Source organism: Jaculus jaculus, chromosome 3, assembly GCF_020740685.1.
Source record: "Jaculus jaculus isolate mJacJac1 chromosome 3, mJacJac1.mat.Y.cur, whole genome shotgun sequence".
Classification (NCBI taxonomy): domain Eukaryota; kingdom Metazoa; phylum Chordata; class Mammalia; order Rodentia; family Dipodidae; genus Jaculus; species Jaculus jaculus.
Window position 1 is genome coordinate 178,084,022 of NC_059104.1, and position 20,263 is coordinate 178,104,284.

The window sequence follows — 20,263 nt, forward strand, 5'->3', positions numbered from 1 at the left end:
CTGGGGCTGGAATTGGGAGACTAAGGGCTGGGCTGAGAAGCCAGTCCCTGCCTGGAGGTCAAGGCAGCCAGACCCATGGGGAAGGGTGCTGCACCTGATGGGGGCTGTGGTGTTCTCCAGCTTCCACCAGGCCTTGGGGGGGTTTAGGTAGCGGCACCACAGCTCCCAGTCGAAGCCCTGGGCAGCCAGCGGGTACTCTTCTACCTCAAAGTTGTCATATTTGATGTTATCAAACGACGGGGAGATGATCCGCTTCCGGTTCTCCTTTATGCGGGTGAGGACGGGTTCAGCCCTGAGGAGGAGGAAGGAAGAGAACAGGATTAGAATCGCCCTAAGGCTGTCTGTCCTCCAGCAGAAAGAGGAAGGGACTTGTGGCCATCTCCCACGGGACGCCTTCCTGGGAGGAATACTGATCAACTTCCTATGTGCTAAGGACTTCCGGGTTGGCAAGAAAGCCTGGTTCTGCTTTCAGCATTGTCCAGAGCTGGACAAAAAGATTCATATCTAGCCTGTTTGTTTTTACTTTACACTTACATACATACAGAGAGAGAGAGAAAGCACGCAAAAACTGAGACTTAAAAAAGAAGAAAAAGAACCAAGGAACAGATTTGAGCTCTGGAGGAGGCTTTACAGCTGGTCTTTGATTTTGCTCCCACTATCATCCTGGAGGGAAATGCAGCTGGGGCATCTCATTTTTCCCCAGGGAACCCGAAGGCCCCTCTGGGCACCAGGAGAATAATGTGTTTGCAGACAGGAATGATAAGCTTCTCATTAATAATACATTTGGTGCATAATTGTTTATTCAAATCAGCTTGAAATAGTAAGTGGCCCTCTTCTCTCCTGGCCATAAATCGAGTGAAAATGCTTTCTAAATAGTCACAAACAGCAAGCAGGGACTTCAAGGATGAAAAACGACCATGTGGCAGCCTTCATTCGGGGCCTATTATGCGGGCATCTAGTTCAGGTTACATGGGTGCCCTTCCAGAGTGCGCGCCTCACCCGGCTACCAGGGGGTAGAGACTGGCACCATGGAACTGGGGAGAGGTGCAGATACCAAGGCCATCGGGCACACCGGGAGAAAAGTGGGAATTTGCTTGTTCCAGCTGCGCAATTCACCCCCAGCATCTGTCTCTCCCACACCCTGGGGAGAGACAGGCCACACACATTGTGTGTGACCACCCTCTAGAAGCCCCGCAAGGACACTGGCAATGAGCTCAGCAGCAGCTATGGGGACCTTGTTTGTTCCCTTGTCCCACCCAACACCTGACCCTGACCAGCATCTCTGCCTAGAGAGAGGAAGGTTTATTAGCATGTAGTCTCACCTCCCTGATGGACACTCTGAGACTATGGCATTTGGGGGATCCCAGGACATCCATGACAACATGAGGCCACCTTTGCCCCCCGCTCTGTGCCCACTTGGTTTTGCTCTGTCTGGGGTGGGGTGCCTCTCTCTCTCTCTCTCTCTCTCAGACCTGTGAGTTCTCTGCTCTCCTTAGCCTGGCAGGAACTGTGCTTGGCCTTTTGCGCACACTCCTCTCCCTGGCCACGCCTCCCAGAGGACTACACCATCCTGGGCCATTCCTAACATCACTACGCTCCTCAGCTTCTGATCCATGACTCTCCTGCCCAGGCAACAGGGTCACCACACATCTATGCCTCTGCTGACCTCAGAATCCTCTCCCTTCCCTGTAGCCCATGACTAAGATCCCAGCATGCACTGTGATTTTGAGCCAGATTTCCTGGATCCCACTTGGGACCCCTCCTCTCCCTTGGGGACACTCACCAGCCCACGTTGAACTCCACGTGGGCATCGAAGAGGGCCACCACTGGGGCTGTGGCTGCCCTCCAGCCGCTGACCCTGGAGCGGATGAGGCCTTCCTGTTTGTTGTGGCGGACGACCTTGATGAAGCCTGGCTTCTGGCTGTTTACCTTGTCCACGTATGCTGTCAGCTTCTCCTTGAGCTCCTCTGTTGGGGAGAAAATGTCTCCTTAGCAGAGTGAAGGCAGAAGACCACCAAAACATTCGCAATCCTGGCGGGGGCTTGTTCTCCCAAAGAGGCTAGCAGACCCACCTATTCCCCGGGTCTTTGTGGGACACTCACAAGGTGGCTGGCTCAGCTCAGAAGGGAAAAACAGAAGGGTATATGGAACTGACTAAGTCCTACACACAGGCGTGCACCATGCGCCTCTCACATGGTAATCTTCTCAGGGCAATGAGGAGGTGGGGCACTCAGGAGAACTGATCAGTTTCCAATGTCATGCAGTGTGTGAGGACCAGAGTCTGGTTCCCACCCACGTCCACTGGCATGACCAGCTTCTGCTTTTTGTAGTCACCCTTCCCCAGGATCTCCATCATTGCTCTTTTTTTAGTTTTTTTTAAAAAATTTGTATATTTTTATTTATTTTTTTGAGAGTGAGAGTAAGAACAAGAGACGGAGAGAGGGGGGGAGAGGGAGGGAGAGAGAATGGGCACGCCAGGGCCTCCAGCCACTGCAAACGAACTCCAGATGCGTGCGCCCCCTTGTGCATCTGGCTAACGTGGGTCCTAACGTGGGAATTGAGCCTCGAACCGGGGTCCTCAGGCTTCACAGACAAGCGCTTAACCACTAAGCCATCTCTCCATCCTCCATCATCGCTCTTGCCAGCCTCCCAGAGAAACCCTCATTGCTGAGACCTCGGCTTGAGGATGAAGATAGCAGGCATTAGGCCACGGGACAGGGGACAGTAGGGTGCTGCCTGCTGTCACTGGGTGCTTAACACGTGGTGTTGATTCTTCACCACCATGATGGGACTCCTCAGTCCAGGATGGTTTGTGGCCACATTCATTATACTTCCCATAGCAAGATAAATAAATGAGAGCCTTGGACACCTCACAGTTGGCTGAGCAGAATTTAAAGTTTGTTTTGAGCAAATTACCAGGGACAAATCTGGTAGGGGATGAGGGGTGGGTAGGAACACTCTTGTATTCCGTACTGTAGGAAGAAATGCACACATTATTAATAGCTTAATGCGCGTGCGCGCGCGTGCACGCACACACACACACACTATTAATGGCTTGTTTGTTTTTAATACTGCAACCCCAGTGGAGCCTAGAGGAGGATTGGGATAATATCAGAAAACACTAACTAGACTCAGAGTTCCAAGTGCCGGAGCCCAGATATGATAATGCATCTTTACCGTCCGTTTGACCAGGTTGAGATCCACCATAGAAACGCACCCTTGGGTGTTGTCCACTATGGTGTTTTCAGCCAGGTTTAACTGAGGAGGGAAGAGCCACCCTGAATGTAGAGAACACCCACTGCCAGGGCTGGGAACACAGACTGAAGAAATAAGAGATTGGGCACCACATCTCTTGCTGCCTCCTGACGGCGGGCGCAATGTGGCCATCTCTCTGCCTTGTGCCGCCATGGTGGACTGTCCCTCAAACTGTAAGCCCAAATCAACCCTTCCTTGAGTTTCTTTTGCCAGATCTTCTTGCCACAGCAACGAGAAAAAGAACTACTACACCAGATGTCTGTGGATGAGGGAAAAGTGCAAAGGGTGATTACATGAGTAACAGGTCTCATAATGTGGCTGACCACCTGCCCAGAGGGGCATGCGTGAGCTCTGGAATGCTGGCTGCCTTTGCCCCACTCCCGTTAAAGCCCGATGAATGGAGGGAGATGTAAAGTCGTTTTCCTAAGGGGTGAAGCTGCTGTCCTCTCAGATCACTGGCTCTCTGAATAAAGTACAACTTCAGCAGATCAGTTCCCGTCTTTGCTTGCTGGCAGCTGTGGTCACAGGCATCACAGGCTTCAGTATCCCAGTGACAAATGCCCAAGTGACATGATGGTGGTCCTCTATCCTCTAGGGAGCAGGGAATTTGACCCTTCTGAGTGAGGCCATACCAACTAACAGATAGTCTTCCTCTTTCATTCTTCAGATGCCTTGCAAAGTCAAAGGTCCTCTGTAAATGCTTGCTGGGAACTTTTGGATATCAAATATCTTCAGTTCCTCATGATATTTCCTCAGATCTCAGGATTTCATATTCTTTTATCCAGTTAGTTATTTGATAGTCCCTCCACGTACATTAACTTTTCCCAAACCCTTTTAAACCACTCACTCAGCAGTTGAGTGAGCACCCCTGAAAGAAACCGTGCCACATGATCCAGAGAGAACTACTCACCTTTCTTAATCTAGAGGCTCTGCTTCCATTGATATAATCTGTCACAGCAGTTGTCTGCTTTTGATCCAACAGAAGCTGGCTAGAGACATCTTCCTGCAAGTTGTTTTAAGTGGTTCTACCAAGTAAGGCCTTCTTGATCAGATCTCTTTCTGGATGCAGGTGTCTGTGGGTACATGTATGAGTGTGTGTGTGTGTGTGTGTGTGTGTGTGTGTGTGTGTGTGTAGACATGCCCGTGCAGTAAGATAAAACACCTTACATCTGTTATTTAATTCCATCCTTTTAGACATTTACACCATTTCTCCAGACATCAAAACTTTTTTGGGATCCCTGACTCAATGTCTTTGCTCTCAAACTCTCCCAGCTTTTCAACACCTGTGGAAGTGACAAGTCATTCAAAGCATCCTTTGAAAACATGGAACCCTTTCCTTAAGCTAAGGCTGGGGTTCCTCCTTCCCACCTCAAGAAAGCTCTGCTGTTTTCTGGATTGTCACGGACATGCTGCCTGCCTCTGATGGTGACAAGAGTCTGGGAAAGCCTGGGGACAGATGCCATTGTCTCACAGAGATGCTGGCTATGGAGTGGCAGAACTCAATGCACCCAGCACTCCTGGGTCTTTAAGACAGGAGGTGTGCCGGGAGGCTTACGATGGACTCCTTCATTGCTCCAAAGGTCCGTCCCACTTGTATCTGGCTCTGCAGTTTTAAATGGGGCTTGGAAAGCCTGACATTTGGGCTTCCCATGGTGGCAAGGAAGTGGGGAGTGCACAGACCTTGGAGGAAGAGTTACACTGGAACCGAACAATCAAAATGATGGAGTGTGGGGGCTCTGCCTCTCTTCCTGTCTACAGCTATCCTCTCCTTCCCTCACTCAGGGCTGTTGGGCAGACATGAAGGTAATGAAGACCCTATGCATCTACTTCCCAAGCGCCATTTGAGGCACGTGAACAGTGTGTGTGTGTTGAGGGGGGAATCTGAATGACCCCAATAGACTCATGTGCTTGACTACTTAATCTCCAGTTGGTGGTGCTGTTCGAGAAGCCTGTGGAAACTTTAGGAGGCAGACCCTCACCCGAGGAGATAGGTCACTGTAAGAGGGCCTTAGGGTGTTACCATCCAGCCCCACTTGGTGCATCTGCATTTTATACCTCCTCCCTGCTGAAGTGAAGACGCGGCATAGTCTGTCTACTTCCAGCATGCCTTCCCCACCACGACAGGCTTCCCCTTCCAACCGTCAGCTGAAATAAAACCTTCCTTCCATAAGCTGGCTTTGGTCCGGTCATGGGATTGAGAAAGTAGCTCTTATAAATAGCAACGGATCCACTTCCTCTGAGACAAAGAGCATGTCTGATGATCAGCAGCACCCTTTTACAATGCCTCGGTTAGTAGTTGGTAATGCTCTTGTGATATAATAGTGCGCATAGCTGAACTTAGACATAGCTGAGCCTTCCTGGGGGCGGGGGCGGGGGGGAGGGGGAAATCTGTTGTTTACAATTCAAAAACCAGCTGGGAGCCAGAGGGTGGAAGCATGGTCCTGTGGAAAACCTGGTATGACGGCAGGAGCTATAACTCTCTCCTTAATGAGAGAACCTGTAGAACCCACAAGCCCCTCCCTCATGGAAGTTGCTTATAGCCTCATTGCAAAGCGTGCTTGCTTTCTGAGTCCTAACTTTTATAACTCCCCAACCCCCGCAAAATAAACATAACATTTCGCTTGCCTCAGTTCATCTCCCTTCTCTAGACGCCAGCTAAAATCTTAAGCCTCCTGGGGACACTATGTTCACCTTCTTTCTACAGACTCCTTTCCCCCAATGCCTTGACTCACAGACTTCCACTCCTGAGCCTACCTTTATTGACCTCTAGTTCACGTATAACTTTCTTTCTTTTCCATTCCCATCTTCCCAGCAGGTGTTGGGATCTTTGCTTGTCTGCCCTCTTGTTATCTTTTTCAAACTCCAATAAAATTGACCTTGAGTTTCCTTCTGAGTCTATTTTAAAATTCTTTTATCAATGAGACCAAGAACCTACAAAAAATAAATAAATAAATAAAAAAGGCCTCTGTCCCCTGGTGACAAGGTGAGATTGCTGCCTGAGGCTGTCCTTGTTTCTAAGGCACAGACTGAAGGGAAGAGACCATGGATGATCCCTAAGGGCGCCCCAGGGATCCCACCTCCTTGAGTTGAGTTCACATCTTTCTTCACCCACGAATGCCTCCAGTTTCTGCTTTGCCTCTTTGGATGGGACAAGCAGGGAAGCTGCAGCCAGCTCACTTGAGGAGTAAAGGGCCAGAAAGGGGAGCAAAGTCCTCTGGTCCTCATGTAATCTCCGCCCAGGTAGAACCTGAAGTGATGCGAATGCCTGGGAGAGACAGCCAAGAGCATGGCCCCACAGCAAGCCAAAAGAAGCCTGCCAGCTGCCCAGAGCCTGAAGCCCAGATCGCAGGATTCTCTGCCAACCAGTGGCTACTTTACTTCAACCCACGACTTCTGGGATGGTGGTTCCTCACGGTAGTGTCTACTGTCCTGACTGGCACACAGAAAAAGAGATCAGACACACCAGAGCCAGGGAGGAAGGGTCAGCAAGCAGGACAGACCTGGCTTTGTATGGGAGCCATGGCTTCATTGCACCTCTGGTCTCTGTTAATGGCAAGCTAGGTACAGCTTGTTGGGCCAGTGGGAGCAAGTGTGTTCTCATTACCTGCACCCTAAGTGTGTGCCCAGCATTCAAAAGAACCTTTGTCAGTCCCAACCAGCAACCAGTATCACAGGAAGAGAGGGAAGAAAAAGGAGGGAGAGGGGAAAAAAAGAAGGAGGAGGAGGGAGGTAGGGAAAGAAGGCTCGACAGAGGACGAGTAGAAGAAGGAAAGGGAATTTAAAATGCTTACAATGCCTTGGCTGATACCCAGCAGACTTGGGGAAGTATGTTTGCCCAAATCGTTTTTCATATTTTTCCTTCCAGCTTTGTTAAATGTCAAATAAGAAAGCTATCTAGCCAGATGTGGTGGCACACACCTTTAATCCCAGCACTTGGAAGGCAGATGTAGGAGGATTGCCGTGAGTTCGAGGCCACCCTGAGACTACATAGTGAACTCCAGGTCAGCCCGAGCTAGAGTGAGACCCTATCTCAAAAAATGAAAACGAAAACAAAAAGCAAGCAAGCAAGCAAGCTAGCTAAAATGTACTACTTTGCAAGAACACTGCTTTTCAACACCTGTGATATATATTTATTTCCTATGAAATATTTTACATACTTAAAATACTCAGCACTAGATGCAGAAACTTTCTTAATTTTTTTTATTTCTTTACTTGAAACACACACACACACATATATGTGTGTATATGTATATGTATGTATGTATGTCTACACACACACACACACACACACACACATGAGAGAGAGAGAGAGAAAGAGAGAGAGGGAGGGAGGGAGGGAGGGAGAGAATGGGCTCACCAGTCCCTCTAGCCCCTGCAAACAAAGTTCAGATGCATGTGCCACCTTGTACATCTGGCATTATGTGAACACTGGGGAATGGAACTCAGGTCCTTAAGCTTTCCAAGCAAACACCTTAAGCACTGAGCAATCTCTTCATCTTGGCATTTTTTTAAAGGTCTCCTTTTCTTTCTACTGAACACAAGTACAGAGGTGGTCATAGCTGCCTTCTTCCATGGCTGCAAGGAGTCAGGGACAAATACGTCAATGGACCACAAGAGTTCAGTCACCATTTTCATGCTTATACTGAAGCTTTGACTTGCCAGTTCTAATTTAAAAATGGTGTTGTGTCTTATATTTTTTCTATGCAAGCTACATATGGAAAAAGATTATTTGATTATTTTTATAGTTTAAATTTTTTTAAAAAAATTTTTATTTATTTATTTGAGAGCGACAGACACAGAGAGAAAGACAGATAGAGGGACAGAGAGAGAATGGGCGCGCCAGGGCTTCCAGCCTCTGCAAACGAACTCCAGACACGTGTGCCCCCTTGTGCATCTGGCTAACGTGGGACCTGGGGAACCGAGCCTTGAACCGGGGTCCTTAGGCTTCACAGGCAAGCGCTTAACTGCTAAGCCATCTCTCCAGCCCTATAGTTTAAATTTTTACCGTACTTGTGATCTGCAATTGAACTCAGAGCCTCACACATGCTAGGCAAGTATCCTACCTCTGAGCTGTGTCCTCAGATAGAATAGCTATATTTATATTTTCAAACAGTCTCATTAAGTTGCTCAGGCTGCCCTTGAACTTTCATTGCTTCTCCTTCAATCTCTTGAATAGCTGGGATTATACACCTGCACCATATAAGACTGGAAAAAGTTCAAGGTCATCATCAACCACCTAGTGAGTTCAAAAGAAATTTAAAAAAAAAGATTAAGAACAAATTTATCAGTAATGCTCAAGAAAATACCACCACAGGGAAGATCAGGAGCATAACCATGCCAGAAGGGGGCGCTCTATCTAGCGCTGGCCGCCGCCCTCTGGGAAGCCCTTTTGTGACTCTGCCAGATTGAGTCAATGTGGAGCTGTCCACAGCCAGTGTTGACAGAGAAACACAATTTGCACCCTGCATGGGGCCTAGTGTCCTTCTGCTTGTGTGGCAGCCTCCAGCCCTCTCCCGCTGTCCACAGATCCCTGCTCTGAGGTCACCTGGGAGACTTCTGAAACCAGCTCTCTTAGAAGCTGTGCTGATGACGTCCCCAGGGGGCACAGGCCACGGCTCCACGTGGAGCGTCCCGGAGGGCCAGCTCGCTCAGGCTGCCCGCACTTCTTAACTGAGGACGTCCAGGGGAATCCACGAGGCTGGCCTCTCAGGCCCTTCTCCGCACCCTGCACACGCCCCTTGCAGGGTTTCCTGTAGGGCAGTAGCTCCCTGGGCAGCCCCAAGCGGCAGCGAGCAGGCCAGCGGGAAGGGCTGTGTCCTGCACTGGCGGGTCCAGTATAAACAACCAGTAGGACACCCCAAACTCCAGTGTGAAGGAAAACAAAGGATCAGGATGTTGGCCACCACAGTGGTCTGCTTTAGGGGAGCCAGCTACACAGATGCTTTGCAGAACAGCTTGCTCAGGCTTGAGGTGGAGAACTGGACCAGCCTTTCCTTTAGCTTTCAGAGCCTAGGGGATAATTTCCTAGGTGTGCTCAGCTTTGGGCAAGGAGGGATGGAAGAAGCCACCCATTCATCCGTGTGGCCCGTCATTCGAGGAACACTGGGGACTGGGAGGTTGCTCTGTTGGTAACGTGTCCGCTGCACAAACATGAGGACCTGAGTTCAGGCCCCGGGCGCCGCTTAAAAGCTGAGCATGGTGGTCATATCTACAATCTCAGCACAGGGGAAGTGGAGACAGGCAAATCCCCAGGGCTTGCTGGGGAGCCTGCTAATCAAATCAGCGAGCTCTGGAACTCTGCCTATAGCAAGAGGCCCTGTCTTTTGTGCTAGTTAATTTTCTTCTTTAAAAACAACCTTCATAAGTATAAACAATATACCATCATCACAAGCCCATTCCACCACCTTCCCTTTCCCCCCTCCCAAATCCCCTCTCCATTGAAACTCCACTTCTTTCCAACCAGTCTCCCTTCTATTCTGCTGACATCATTCTTTTCCCTCCTCTTAAGCAGGTCTTGTGTAAGTAGCACCGGCCTCTGTGAAGTCATGAATACCATGGCCACTCTGTCTGGCTCTTACATTCTTTCTGCCACTTCTTCTGCAATGGTGTGCAAAGGTGTGACGGAGATGAAGAGAATGACTTAAGGAAGATAGAGGATGACACCAGACGTTGATTTCTGGCCTCCACACGTGCACACACGCACGCAAGCACACACACACACATACAGGCACATGCTGTTCACACCACCCACAACACACATGCAAATGAAAGAGGAGACTGAAAACACTGCTCCTATCACATTAGCAATAAGATGAATTTTAGGGAAGGGACACTAAAAATATAGCGTGATGTCATGAAAAGGATTAGTGCCCCTCCAACAGGGACCCAGGGGCTTGCTTGCTCGCTCTTTTTCTGTTGTGGGAAGAGTCAGAAAGAAGTGTGCCATCTGCAACCAGAACAGGGCCTTCTTCAGAACCTGACCGTGGATACATCCTGGTCCGCCTCCCAGCCAGCAGAACCATGAGAAGCAAAGGTCTGTTGTTCCTAAGCCACCTGGGCCATGGCATTCTGTGAGGGGCAGCTTACACTGATCGAGACACGCTCTGTATGGAGTTTCATTCTAGATGTTCACAAGGTGTGTGTTAGGAAAGACAGAGGGGAGCAAGCAGGAAGTACTTGGAGTTACCATTAACAGATGGAGTCCTCAGTCAGTTTGGGATAGGAGTTGAAGGAGGACCAGTCCATGTGTGGATTGAACTGTGTCCCTCAAAATGCATATGTTGATGCCCGAGGTGATGCACTTAAAGATAAGATCAGGTAGATGTTATAATTAAGACAAAGTTTTGTTGGAGTAGGGTAAGTTCCAATCCAATATGACCAGGGTCCCTACATACAGGGAACGCTGGGCCCAGGCAAGCCCAGAAGTATTGCCACAGAGTTGGGTTTCCCTTTTGTGAGTTCTTAATTTAGAAATGACCATAGAAGAGATTCTTGGGGACAATTTTATTAGCATTTGAGAGACAAACAACAGGGCAGCTTCTGGGAAGAAGGAGCTGGAAATAAGAAGAGAGAAAGTCATGCCTTTTGATTTAGAGTCCAGAAAGCATGCAGGTTCAGTCACGGAGGTCACCGAGTGGTTGAGGTGATGGATTGGGTGTCGGTGGTGCGGGAGGCAGGGTGCCTTCAGAGAAACAGTGAGAAAACCCAGAGTGTCTGGGCAGGAATGTGTAGGAATTTTGGCCAGGATCCAAACAAGAGATAGAAAGGAGAAAAGTAAAAGTTACTTTTTGGGTTAGAATTCAGAAAAATGCGCCAGCTCACTAGTGGGCAACTGTCTTGAGGGAGGGGCTTATGGAGGCTTAAGAACAGGATCTCATTAGGGGTCAACATTCCCCCCACCTCCTTAGCATGTCTGTAGGTGAGAGGTGGTCTTGGCCTGGTGAACCATGGGCCCAGTTAGACTAACTCTCAGGGGTCGGACCATAATCTTGTGATTTGGGTAACTCAGAATGAACGCCAAGTCTCCACGTGGTGCCAAACTCAAATTCTATTCTTTTGACTACGAGGAAATAGCTTTCCCTTCAACAAAAGTATTATGTCGCCACCTTCCTCCCTTTACATGGAAAGGGGAGGTCTAAGACTAATCATAAGGGGGCGGGTATCCATGCTCAATGTCCTCCAAGCCTGCTAAGCGAGCATAACTACCTGAGGGAGCCTGGCCCGTGAAGATGAAGGATGCATGAGAGATGCTTCTATAAGCCCAAGGACACCAGAGGCTACAGCAAGTACTGAAGGAGAAAAAGGAGTAAGGCATTTTTATTTTCAAGTAGTCAGGGACAGAACCCCCCCAAAAAGGAACAAGGAGATGTCATTCTGTCCATCCTGGCAAGGAAAACTCGCATCTGATCTTGTCTTAGCAAAGATGGCTGCCAGTGCCACACCCAGCAGGAACTTCCTGCTTCTTCCTCAGCTCAGCCCCTCTGGGTCAGGCCCCTGAGTCCATGAACCAATCAGGTCTCTGCTTACACAGAGTCTGATGACGAGGCACACTGTGATTGGATGTCTGATCTATATGAAGGAGGTGTGTCACTCCGCCTCTCTCCTCTTGCCCTGCAACCGTTACCTGAAGGCACGTGTGCTTGTTTCTCTCCTTCCCATCCTGGCTGGACCAGGAGAGCCCTTATCTCGACCTGGATATTTTTCTGCTTGCGGCTACCTGTGTCATGCTTTGGGGTACCTTCTCACTTCGATGATAGGCACGGTTTGTCTTTGATCTCTGAGCCCTTCACTGTTTCTTAATCCTCCTTGGTCTTTTAATTGAAGGGGCTTCTATTAGAGTCCAGTCTTCCATGCATGTGTGCGTGCACGTGTGTGGCTGGTCCAGCCTTTTCCTAGATACCAGTTTCCTCTAAATCTCATGAATGATGATTTCTCCTGAAACAAACTTAATAATTCATAATTACAATAATATAATATTTACATGTAACGTTTATAATATAATATATGATAATTATAATCCGTCCCAAGTCCATTTTAATTAATTCATTGTTATATGTAGGATATAAATAGGATAAAGACCCAAAAATGGGGTTTATGAGACTGGAGAATCCCCTGAAATCCCAAATCCCCCATCAGTACTAGGAGGGGTCTGGGACATAATCTCCTTCCCATTTTTGCTGGCTGCTACCTTTGAGACATTCAATTCACACAACTGCGAAGCAATTTCTGCTTTTCTAAGACACCCAGTTGGACAGCTGGTGACACTATGTTCCAGTAGCCCTTAGAAAGCAAAGTCCCAGGGCTGGAGAGATGGCTTAGCGGTTAAGCGCTTGCCTGTGAAGCCTAAGGACCCCGGTTCGAGGCTTGGTTCCCCAGGTCCCACGTTAGCCAGATGCACAAGGGGGCGCACGCGTCTGGAGTTCGTTTGCAGAGGCTGGAAGCCCTGGCGCGCCCATTCTCTGTCTCTCCCTCTATCTGTCTTTCTCTCTGTGTCTGTCGCTCTCAAATAAATAAATAAAAAATGAACAAAAAAAATATATTTAAAAAAAAAAGAAAGCAAAGTCCCAGTTTCGGGGAGTGGAGGCAGAGCCGAAGTGTCCCCTGGTGGTGGTTCCCAGCAGGCCCTGGCCCAGCACCTACTTGATGCCCCTCCATGGGGGTTCTTTTTTCCTGTCTCATGCCTCTAGCAGCCTCTGCGCAGACCACTGCTTTCTGCCCCATCTGACCGCCTCTCCTCCCTGTCTCAGGGCTGCTCTCTCAAACCCAGGCTACATCCGAGCGTTGTCCCTCAAGCCATGTGGGAAGGGTCACACCTCCAATGTTAAGTGCAAATAACTGCATGCTCTAAATGGTGCTAATTGAAAGGTTAAGTGCACAGCACATTTCTATTTATTCCTTTAAGAGTGAGCAGTTGCTGGGCTTCTTGAGATCAGAAGATTAACTGGCTGTCCTCTAAAGCCACTTAGGGCCGTTGAAACACAAAGGCTATGTCAACACACTTTCAAAGAGAGATTATGCCTAAGGAAGCAATGCCTGTGGAGAGGCGAGCCTCTCGCTGAGCGTCCACAGCACTGCGGAGCTAAAGCAGGCAGAGGAACATGCAGCTCAACCCCACCTTCCTGAGGAATCTGGAGGGAGACTGGGGACTCACAGGTCCTGCTGATAAGCTCGGGTAGGGTAGCTTGTATTCCAGAAGAGACCAGCTCAGTCCATATCTTCCTCTGTCTGTAGATGGCTTTAGATAAGCTCTAACTCACAGCAGGTTACAAATGCCTTCCTTGGGGTCATTCTTCTGTCCGCTGCACTTCTGTCCAGCTCCTGTAATGGCCGCACTTCTTCAACGTCAATTGATACTGAAGGAGATTTACAACGGCCTTAAACAGTTCCCCTGCTCAGAAGGCTGGCCTGGCCTGTGTATAGTGAGACTTGGGGCAATGTTCCAAGGAGGGGGCCCACAGAAGGCAATAAAATATGACCACAGAGTCCAGGCACAGTGTAGTAATCTTCCCGGGGGCTGTAAGCATGCATTCAGTCTGATCAAGTGATAAAAAGTCCCAGCCCCATCCTATGCATCTTGGTTTATTCTGATGTCATATTAGGGCACTAGTGACCCCAAATTCACTAGAACTATGTATTCCAAACTTAGTGGGGTCTCCAAGGCGAAATGCTTTCTTTTCTGCTACCAGGCGGCTTATTTTTTTTCTCCATCATGCTACGTCCTGCCGCAAAGTGATCAAAACCAGCTTGGGGAGGAGAGTGGTACATAGGGTGTTGGCTGAGTGGGTAAAGTTCTTTCCATACGGGCATGGGGACCAGGGTTTAAACCCCCAGAACCCATAAAAAAAGCCAGGTGTGAGTCTGGTGAGATGGCTTATGGGTATGAGCACCTCCTATGCAAACATAAGGACCTGAGACCATCCGAGTTCAAATCTCCAGTACCCAAGATAGACTGCTGGGCATGGCCACGTGTGCCAGTCCCGTGGGGGAGCAGAGACCCGAGTGTGGCTGGAGCTCAGGAAGAAATGGCAAGCTCCTGGGTCAGTAAGAGACCCTAACTCATGCCACTGGTCATAGTCCAAGGTCAAAGACTTTCTGTCACCTTCTTCTGCAAGACTCGGAGCTCATGTTCCCAACCAAACTCACTGGTTCACTGGTGTCACAGTGCCTTTGTCCTAGATGTTCCATCTGCTTGGGACAGTCTCCTCCCTCACCTGAGCCAGGGTGGGAGGGGACGCTTCAGGAACCTTCCCTCTCCTGCAGCCCTCCCAGCTGAGGGGGAAGGTGAGGGGAAGGAAGGTGGGCTCCAGAGGACACAGACACAGGAGACAAGAAACGCGTGTCCCAGACAACCAGAGAGGCGTGGTCTTCAACCCCGAGCTCGAGTCTCTGTGGCTGCAAACACCGTCCACATCTGACTCCGAGGGAGCTAGTGAGGAAGCCTGGGTTGTAAGTCAGCTCTGTGCTGCGGCAAGTCACCTGGGCTCAGCCCGGCTGAGTCACAACATCAAGGACCCGCTGGCTTCACACACACGTTTACACCCCACACAGGCTTCATGCTCATCAGAGAGGGGGTGTGTGTGAGGCCCCTTTCCTCAGCTCACAGGACACCCAAGGCAATCTGTTCTCAAAGAGAAGCCTCTGTGAAGGAGCAGTGGCAAGGCCGAGCCCCAGAATTCTGCTCCTAACCCTCCTTTCTCTCTTTGGAACAATGCTGAATTGATTTAACTCTTCGCTCTGCCCCTGCCCGGAGCTGTGATCTGTGTGGGCTGAACCTCTGAGCCTTACTTTTCCTCATCTTTGAAAAGGGAGTAAGTTAATCACCTGTGGGGGTATCACTGGAGTCTGGGAGACAACGAATGAGATGTTGCAAGTGCCTTGGTGTTTTGGACCTGTTGGTATCTGTTCATTTGTCTGAACTCTCGTTCCCTTCCTTCTTTATGAAAGTAAGCCACCCTCTGGGAGCTGCACTCACCCTGGCAGGCAGTGTCTGAGAAAGCCAGCCTGCAACACACTGCCCTGGGGTTTCAACACGGCACTCCCGCCTGCCTCTCAAAGGCCATCTGGTCAAGCTGGGTTCCTCTCCCCTCCCCTTCCCCTGTCCAACCCCATTCATTGATGAAATAGCCCCTTCGACAGGGATTTCTGAGGGTGGGCGAAGCATTCCCAAGAGCTTTATGGTCATCAACCCTTATGATAACTCTATTAAGTACGTGCTACTAGTAACTAATTTGTAGACAAGAAAACTGAGGCCCAAGGTCTAAGGTCAATTAGCAAGTTGTAGAGCCGATAGTCCAAGTTCAGGAGTTTTCTCAAGAGTTTCCCGTTTATGTGTGACTGTGCATGCCTAGGCCAGAAAGAGTCAACCTCAGGTGTCATTCCCCAGGCACTGTTCACCTCGTTGGAGAAAAGGTCTCTTGCTAGCCTAGGACTTACCAATTAGGCTAGACTGGCTGGCCAGAAAGCCCCAGGGATCTGCCAGTCTCCATGTGCCCTGCCCTGGACTTACAGGCACGCGTCACCACACTCAGCATTTTTACATGGGTACCGGGGATCAAATTCAGACCCTTATGCTTGTCCCCAAGCCCGACAGCCGTTTTAATAAGAAGGAAACAGAGTCACAACACGATATGATTCTTTCCTACTCGAATGGCTAACCGGTGTTGGGAGCATGGCGGCCATTATAAACAATGTGCACCAGGCAATCTCTGGGGTGCTTCACGTGGCCCTCTTCTTTTTACCCTGATCCACCAGGCTGATACTATTAGCACCCCACTTTACAGATGATGAGCTGGAGTGCACTTACCCACGGTGGCACTGATGATAGCGATGTCTTGCTCCAAATCTATTACTTGTCTTCTAGGACAGGGGACTTTCCGTGGGGTATGGTAGATAGGAAGGGACGGTGGCCCTGTTGGTCAGGCACTCGTGTCTTCAGTAAGCATTACTGTGCCTTCCTCCTGTCCTCTCCCAGCCTGAGGAAGTCCCTCCTCCCTGTACTGCTGTGACACCGAGAAGATCTAGACCAGAATGCATGAAGGCAAGCCTTTTCTAGCACAGTCCATGTTCCAGTGGGCCTGGAGGAGGTCTGGATTGAAGAAAGTTTGAACCCAGGTTTGGGCACTGGGGGAGAGACCATTGCCCATGGCCTTGAGCACACAGCTGCCTCCTGAACTTTACCAGATGGTTAGGCAAGCCCTGGATCCTTAAGGCAGAAATAAACGATGGACTTCTGGAAGTATTTTTAACTTTATTATTATTATTAATTTATATTAGAAAACAGAGAGAGGAAGAAGCAGAAAGAGAGAGAATGGGCGCACCAGGGCCTCCAGCCACTGCAAACGAACTCCAGATGCACATGCCACCTTGTACACCTGGCTTTACATGGGAACTGGGGAACCAAACCCAGGTCTTTAGGCTTTGCAGGCAAGTACCTACACTGATGATCCAGCTCTCTACTCCTGGGAGTATTTGGGAGGATTTTTTTTTTCAAGGTAGGGTTTCACTGTAGCCCAGACTGGCCTGGAATTCGCTATGTTGTCCCAGGGTGGCCTCGAACTCATGGCGATCCTCCTACCTCTGCCTCCCAAGTGCTGGGAGTTCCACCATCCCCAGCGAGTTTTTTTCTTCTAATTTATTTGTGTTTTAGGTTCAGAGTCACTCTGGCCAGCATTCATCTCCTCCTAAGCTGCCAAAGGTTGGGGTTCAGGCCCTCAGGATACTATCAGACATCGACTGCAAGTCCAGCCACATCCACCTGAGTGCTGGATACCAGGACAGGCGGGAGGAATGAGCACACAGGAGCTGCCCTCCAAAGTGCCCTGCTTGTAGCGAGCATACTGCCGGTGCAGCTTGGGCCTGGCCTTGAGTAGCATTGATTTTTTTCCCAGACTCTTCCATTTCAGGACCATCCATCATCTGACTCTTCTCAAGGGGTTTGCCTTAGAACACCTAAGAAATATTACTTGCTGGATAGACGTGCCCCCCAAAACTGAAAATATTGGTTCTCCTCGATTCATGTTCCCTCTGCGCCCCTGTCATTCCTGAGTTCACCTGGCAGACGTTCACGAACAGTTGGCAGGGGAGGGTCCACAAATGAATGCTGGGGCTAGTACATCAGAGTCCCACCCCTCGATAGGCTCGCAGTTTCGTGGGAGCAAAGAGTTAAGCTGACAATCTTAGCATGCCCCCAGAAAGGTGGTCACAAAGCACTATGGGAAATTGTGGGATGGGATGGCGCTGCAGAGGAGTTGAGGCAGATTTTAACAAGTGTGATGGTTGAATCCATCTTCAATGGGTAGACATGGCGGCTTTGCTGGGAAGTCAAGGGGGCATAAATTCTGTCCCAGACAGAAAATCACAAGATAGAGGGAGACGGAGAGGGAAAGGGAGAGGGAGATAGGGAGGAGAAAATGCATGAACTGTCTGTGGTAACAGGTAATATCCCATGAGGTCAGGGTTGAGTGTGAAGATGCAGATAAATGAGGAGAGGGGAAGCTGCATGAGGGAGAGGAGGAGAGAGGATGAATGAGGAGAGGAAACACTGCATGAGGAGAGGAGGAGAGAGGATGAATGAGGAGAGGGACACTGCATGAGGAGAGGAGGAGAGAGGATGAATGAGGAGAGGGACACTGCATGAGGAGAGGAGGAGAGAGGATGAATGAGGAGAGGGGACACTGCATGAGCAGAGGAGGAGAGAAGATGAATGACGAGAGGGGACACTGCATGAGCAGAGGAGGAGAGAGGATGAATGAGGAGAGGGACACTGCATGAGCAGAGGAGGAGAGAAGATGAATGACGAGAGGGGACACTGCATGAGGAGAGGAGGAGAGAGGACGAATGAGGAGAGGGGACACTGCATGAGGGGAGGAGGAGAGAGGATGAATGAGGAGAGGGGACACTGCATGAGGAGAGGAGGAGAGAGGATGAATGAGGAGAGGGACACTGCATGAGGAGAGGAGGAGAGAAGATGAATGAGGAGAGGGGACACTGCATGAGGGGAGGAGGAGAGAGGATGAATGAGGAGAGGGACACTGCATGAGGAGAGGAGGAGAGAGGATGAATGAGGAGAGGAAACACTGCATGAGGAGAGGAGGAGAGAGGATGAATGAGGAGAGGGACACTGCATGAGGAGAGGAGGAGAGAGGATGAATGAGGAGAGGGGACACTGCATGAGCAGAGGAGGAGAGAGGATGAATGAGGAGAGGGACACTGCATGAGGAGAGGAGGAGAGAGGATGAATGAGGAGAGGGGACACTGCATGAGTAGTGGAGGAGAGAGGATGAATGAGGAGAGGGGACACTGCATGAGGAGAGGAGGAGAGAGGATGAATGAGGAGAGGGACACTGCATGAGGAGAGGAGGAGAGAGGATGAATGAGGAGAGGGACACTGCATGAGGGGAGGAGGAGAGAGGATGAATGACGAGAGGGGACACTGCATGAGGAGAGGAGGAGAGAGGATGAATGAGGAGAGGGGACACTGCATGAGGAGAGGAGGAGAGAGGATGAATGAGGAGAGGGACACTGCATGAGGAGAGGAGGAGAGAGGATGAATGAGGAGAGGGACACTGCATGAGGGGAGGAGGAGAGAGGATGAATGACGAGAGGGGACACTGCATGAGGAGAGGAGGAGAGAGGATGAATGAGGAGAGGGGACACTGCATGAGGAGAGGAGGAGAGAGGACGAATGAGGAGAGGGGACACTGCATGAGTAGTGGAGGAGAGAGGATGAATGAGGAGAGGGGACACTGCATGAGGAGAGGAGGAGAGAGGACGAATGAGGAGAGGGGACACTGCATGAGGAGAGGAGGAGAGAGGATGAATGAGGAGAGGGACACTGCATGAGGAGAGGAGGAGAGAGGATGAATGAGGAGAGGGGACACTGCATGAGCAGAGGAGGAGAGAAGATGAATGAGGAGAGGGACACTGCATGAGCAGAGGAGGAGAGAGGATGAATGAGGAGAGGGGACACTGCATGAGCAGAGGAGGAGAGAGGATGAATGAGGAGAGGGACACTGCATGAGGAGAGGAGGAGAGAGGATGAATGAGGAGAGGGGACACTGCATGAGGAGAGGAGGAGAGAGGACGAATGAGGAGAGGGGACACTGCATGAGTAGTGGAGGAGAGAGGATGAATGAGGAGAGGGGACACTGCATGAGGAGAGGAGGAGAGAGGACGAATGAGGAGAGGGGACACTGCATGAGTAGTGGAGGAGAGAGGATGAATGAGGAGAGGGGACACTGCATGAGCAGAGGAGGAGAGAGGATGAATGAGGAGAGGGACACTGCATGAGGAGAGGAGGAGAGAGGATGAATGAGGAGAGGGGACACTGCATGAGCAGAGGAGGAGAGAAGATGAATGAGGAGAGGGACACTGCATGAGGGGAGGAGGAGAGAGGATGAATGACGAGAGGGGACACTGCATGAGGAGAGGAGGAGAGAGGATGAATGAGGAGAGGGGACACTGCATGAGGAGAGGAGGAGAGAGGACGAATGAGGAGAGGGGACACTGCATGAGTAGTGGAGGAGAGAGGATGAATGACGAGAGGGACACTGCATGAGCAGAGGAGGAGAGAGGATGAATGAGGAGAGGGGACACTGCATGAGCAGAGGAGGAGAGAGGATGAATGAGGAGAGGGACACTGCATGAGCAGAGGAGGAGAGAGGATGAATGAGGAGAGGGACACTGCATGAGGAGAGGAGGAGAGAGGATGAATGAGGAGAGGGGACACTGCATGAGCAGAGGAGGAGAGAAGATGAATGAGGAGAGGGACACTGCATGAGCAGAGGAGGAGAGAGGATGAATGAGGAGAGGGGACACTGCATGAGCAGAGGAGGAGAGAGGATGAATGAGGAGAGGGACACTGCATGAGGAGAGGAGGAGAGAGGATGAATGAGGAGAGGGACACTGCATGAGGAGAGGAGGAGAGAGGATGAATGAGGAGAGGGGACACTGCATGAGGAGAGGAGGAGAGAGGACGAATGAGGAGAGGGACACTGCATGAGGAGAGGAG

At 50.2% G+C, this 20,263-nt stretch overlaps 1 protein-coding gene across 2 annotated transcripts in view; it reads right to left on the bottom strand.

Moving 5' to 3' along the window:
- Galnt18 (polypeptide N-acetylgalactosaminyltransferase 18) overlaps window positions 1–20,263 on the bottom strand; it is a 383,580-nt gene that overhangs the window by 106,926 nt on the left and 256,391 nt on the right. For both annotated transcript variants that reach the window (XM_045145464.1, XM_004650865.2), the window contains exons 4-5: window positions 1,784–1,967; window positions 95–292 (exon numbers count right to left, since the gene is read on the bottom strand). In XM_045145464.1, the coding sequence (XP_045001399.1) occupies window positions 95–292; window positions 1,784–1,967 (382 nt within the window). The remainder of the gene's footprint in view (window positions 1–94; window positions 293–1,783; window positions 1,968–20,263) is intronic.